The sequence below is a fragment of the Corvus brachyrhynchos genome, unplaced genomic scaffold (genome assembly GCF_000691975.1).
Source record: "Corvus brachyrhynchos isolate BGI_N302 unplaced genomic scaffold, ASM69197v1 scaffold245, whole genome shotgun sequence".
NCBI lineage: Eukaryota > Metazoa > Chordata > Aves > Passeriformes > Corvidae > Corvus > Corvus brachyrhynchos.
The window spans coordinates 6952545-6954795 of NW_008238988.1; the positions used below are offsets into that span (position 1 = coordinate 6952545).

General features: G+C 59.1%; 1 protein-coding gene across 1 annotated transcript in view; it reads left to right on the forward strand.

The window, feature by feature from the left end:
- The window catches only part of MIS18BP1 (MIS18 binding protein 1), a 13361-nt gene that overhangs the window by 9737 nt on the left and 1373 nt on the right, over positions 1-2251 (forward strand). The window contains exons 12-13 of the mRNA XM_017738812.1: positions 937-1076; positions 1578-1727. Of these exons, the coding sequence (XP_017594301.1) occupies positions 937-1076; positions 1578-1727 (290 nt within the window). The remainder of the gene's footprint in view (positions 1-936; positions 1077-1577; positions 1728-2251) is intronic.

A 2251-nucleotide genomic window follows, 5' to 3' on the forward strand; every position in this document is an offset into this window, starting at 1 on the left:
GCCCCATGGAAAGGGTGCTCAGGCCTTGGCAGGGGCTGCCCAGGGAGCTTTGGAGTGCCCATCCCTGGAGGGATTTCAGAGCCCTGTGGATGTGGCACTTGGGGACAGGGGTCAGTGGTGTTCTGGGCAGTGCTGGGGAATGGTTGGACTCGATGGTCTGGGAGGGCTTTTCCAACCTCACCAATTCTGGTTCCAGGAGATAAATCCACAAGGGCCCATCAGGGTGTGATAGTGAGCCAGGTCACCTTCTGGTGTGTGGTGGAGGGTGCCATCAATGGCTGAGGTGACAAGAAGAGAAAGGTTCTTTGTAGAGTTTTCATGTTGTTGGCATGAGGGGAAGACTTCCACTGGCTTTACCCCCTCAGGGCAAAGAGCTCTTGACATCTCAGAGCCCAGCAGGTCATGAGCTCCTTGCAGAGCTCCTTCCAGATGGGGTTTGGATTCTTGGATGGTCAAGGGCAGCGTGGAGTCAGCACAGCCAGTCCCATTCCCTGGTGTTTGCCATCCCTGCGCTGCAGCTTCGCTGGGGGCTGGATTGGATTGAGGTTTGCCGAGGACACAAGTTGAGCTGGGTGTTCCCTGGCTCTGGGACGGATAAAGTGTTTGAGCAGCAGATTCTTGGAGCCTTGATGCCTCCTGACACAGGGACACACCTTGGGTTTGCTCTCTGCAAGGCGGATGTGAGCACAGTTCTGTCACAGTCACAACGAAGCTGAGGTGTGACCCTGCGGGGGCTGTGTGGGGCTCTGCAGTGACCCCCCCAAAGATGGCGTGGGGAATTCCTTTGGAAAGCAAAAACTGTGAGAACTCAAAAGGATCCTAAAGAAGCTGTAAGAGATTTCCCCAGAGGACTGACTGGGCTGTAGCACTGGCTGCAGGCAGTGAATTTTAACCCCATAGCTGCTGTCTCAGGCAATTCCTGTTTGGATCCTACAGATAAGAAGGAGGCAGCGATCACTGCCAAGGTGGGCACCCTCAAACGGAAGCAGCAGATGAGGGAGTTCTTGGAGCAGCTGCCCAAGGACAACCACGACGACGTCTTCACCACAACGCCCTTCCAGAGCAGGAGGGTCCAGGTAAACCTGGGACAATAAACCTGTGGGAGTGCTCTCCTGCTGGGTGTGCCAGGGCTGCTCCAGTTCCACCAATAAAATTCTGTGGATCTGTGGGAAGAGGCTTCTGTCCTTCATGTGCTGTAGCAGCTCTTGGCTTGTGCCAGTGAAAGGTTGGGCAGGGTGCGAGGAGCCTCTGCCGTGGTGACAGCACTCCCTAAGTAATCATCCTTCTGAGCAGTCCTGGGCAGCCTGGAGCTTGGGATTGTAACCAGAAATGAGTTTTTGGGTGTGTGGCAGCACCAAAACCCCTCAGCCAAGTGCTGGGCAGGGTCTGGAGGAGCGCTCAGAGCGAGGTGGAGCCACGTGGGCCTGTCCAGTTCTGGGCACAGGGCTGGGGCTGTGCCTCTGCACGGACAGGGGGAGGCAGATCCAGGGCAGGGAGGAATGGAGGGACTGCTCAGAAAGGGGGAGCAAGAGGCACCCCGGGCTCAGGTGACTGATGGCTCTGAGGTGGCTCTGCAGCTGCCAGTGCTCCAAGGGAGCTGGGATGAGGATGCCGAGGATTTCAGCCTTCCAGAGTCCCTGCTCAGCCCCGCCTCAGGCCTCTTTCCCCCCGTGAAAACCCCGCAGTGTGACCACATCAGCCCGGGAATGCTGGTCCCCATCAACAGGTAGGAGCTCCTCCAGCCCTCTGCCAGCCTTGGCATTGCCCCAAGATCCCTTTGTGTCTCTGAGAATGGTGGCTCTGTGGCTCTTGGAGCTGGGACAGCAGCTCGCTTCCAGCCTCTCCTGCAGCCGTGGTTTGGTTGGGGAAAGCTCTTCCCACACCCACCATGTGCTGCTGGAGCTGCTCAGCTCCGTGGGGGCAGCGCAGCCAACGCCAGCAGCTCCTGCTCCCGGCCCTGGGAACGGCCCTGCCTTGGCCTTCAGCCCCAGCAGAGCCTTCAGTCCTGCCCTGTTCACCCAGGGCTTCAGGCTCTGCTCAGATAACTGGAACCCTCTGGCACCCTGGCGCCGGTGGGGTTGTGCGTGCTGGGCAGGACTGGCCCTGGGCAGGGGCCGAGGCTCTGTGCCATCCCTGCAGTGGCAGCTGGAGCCCATGGCCCAGCCCCGCTCCCCGTGCAGCTGCCGTGTTTAATTGCCCAACACCCCTTCCTCCTGGCCCTGCTCATTCCCTGTGGGAGCTGGAGATGTGT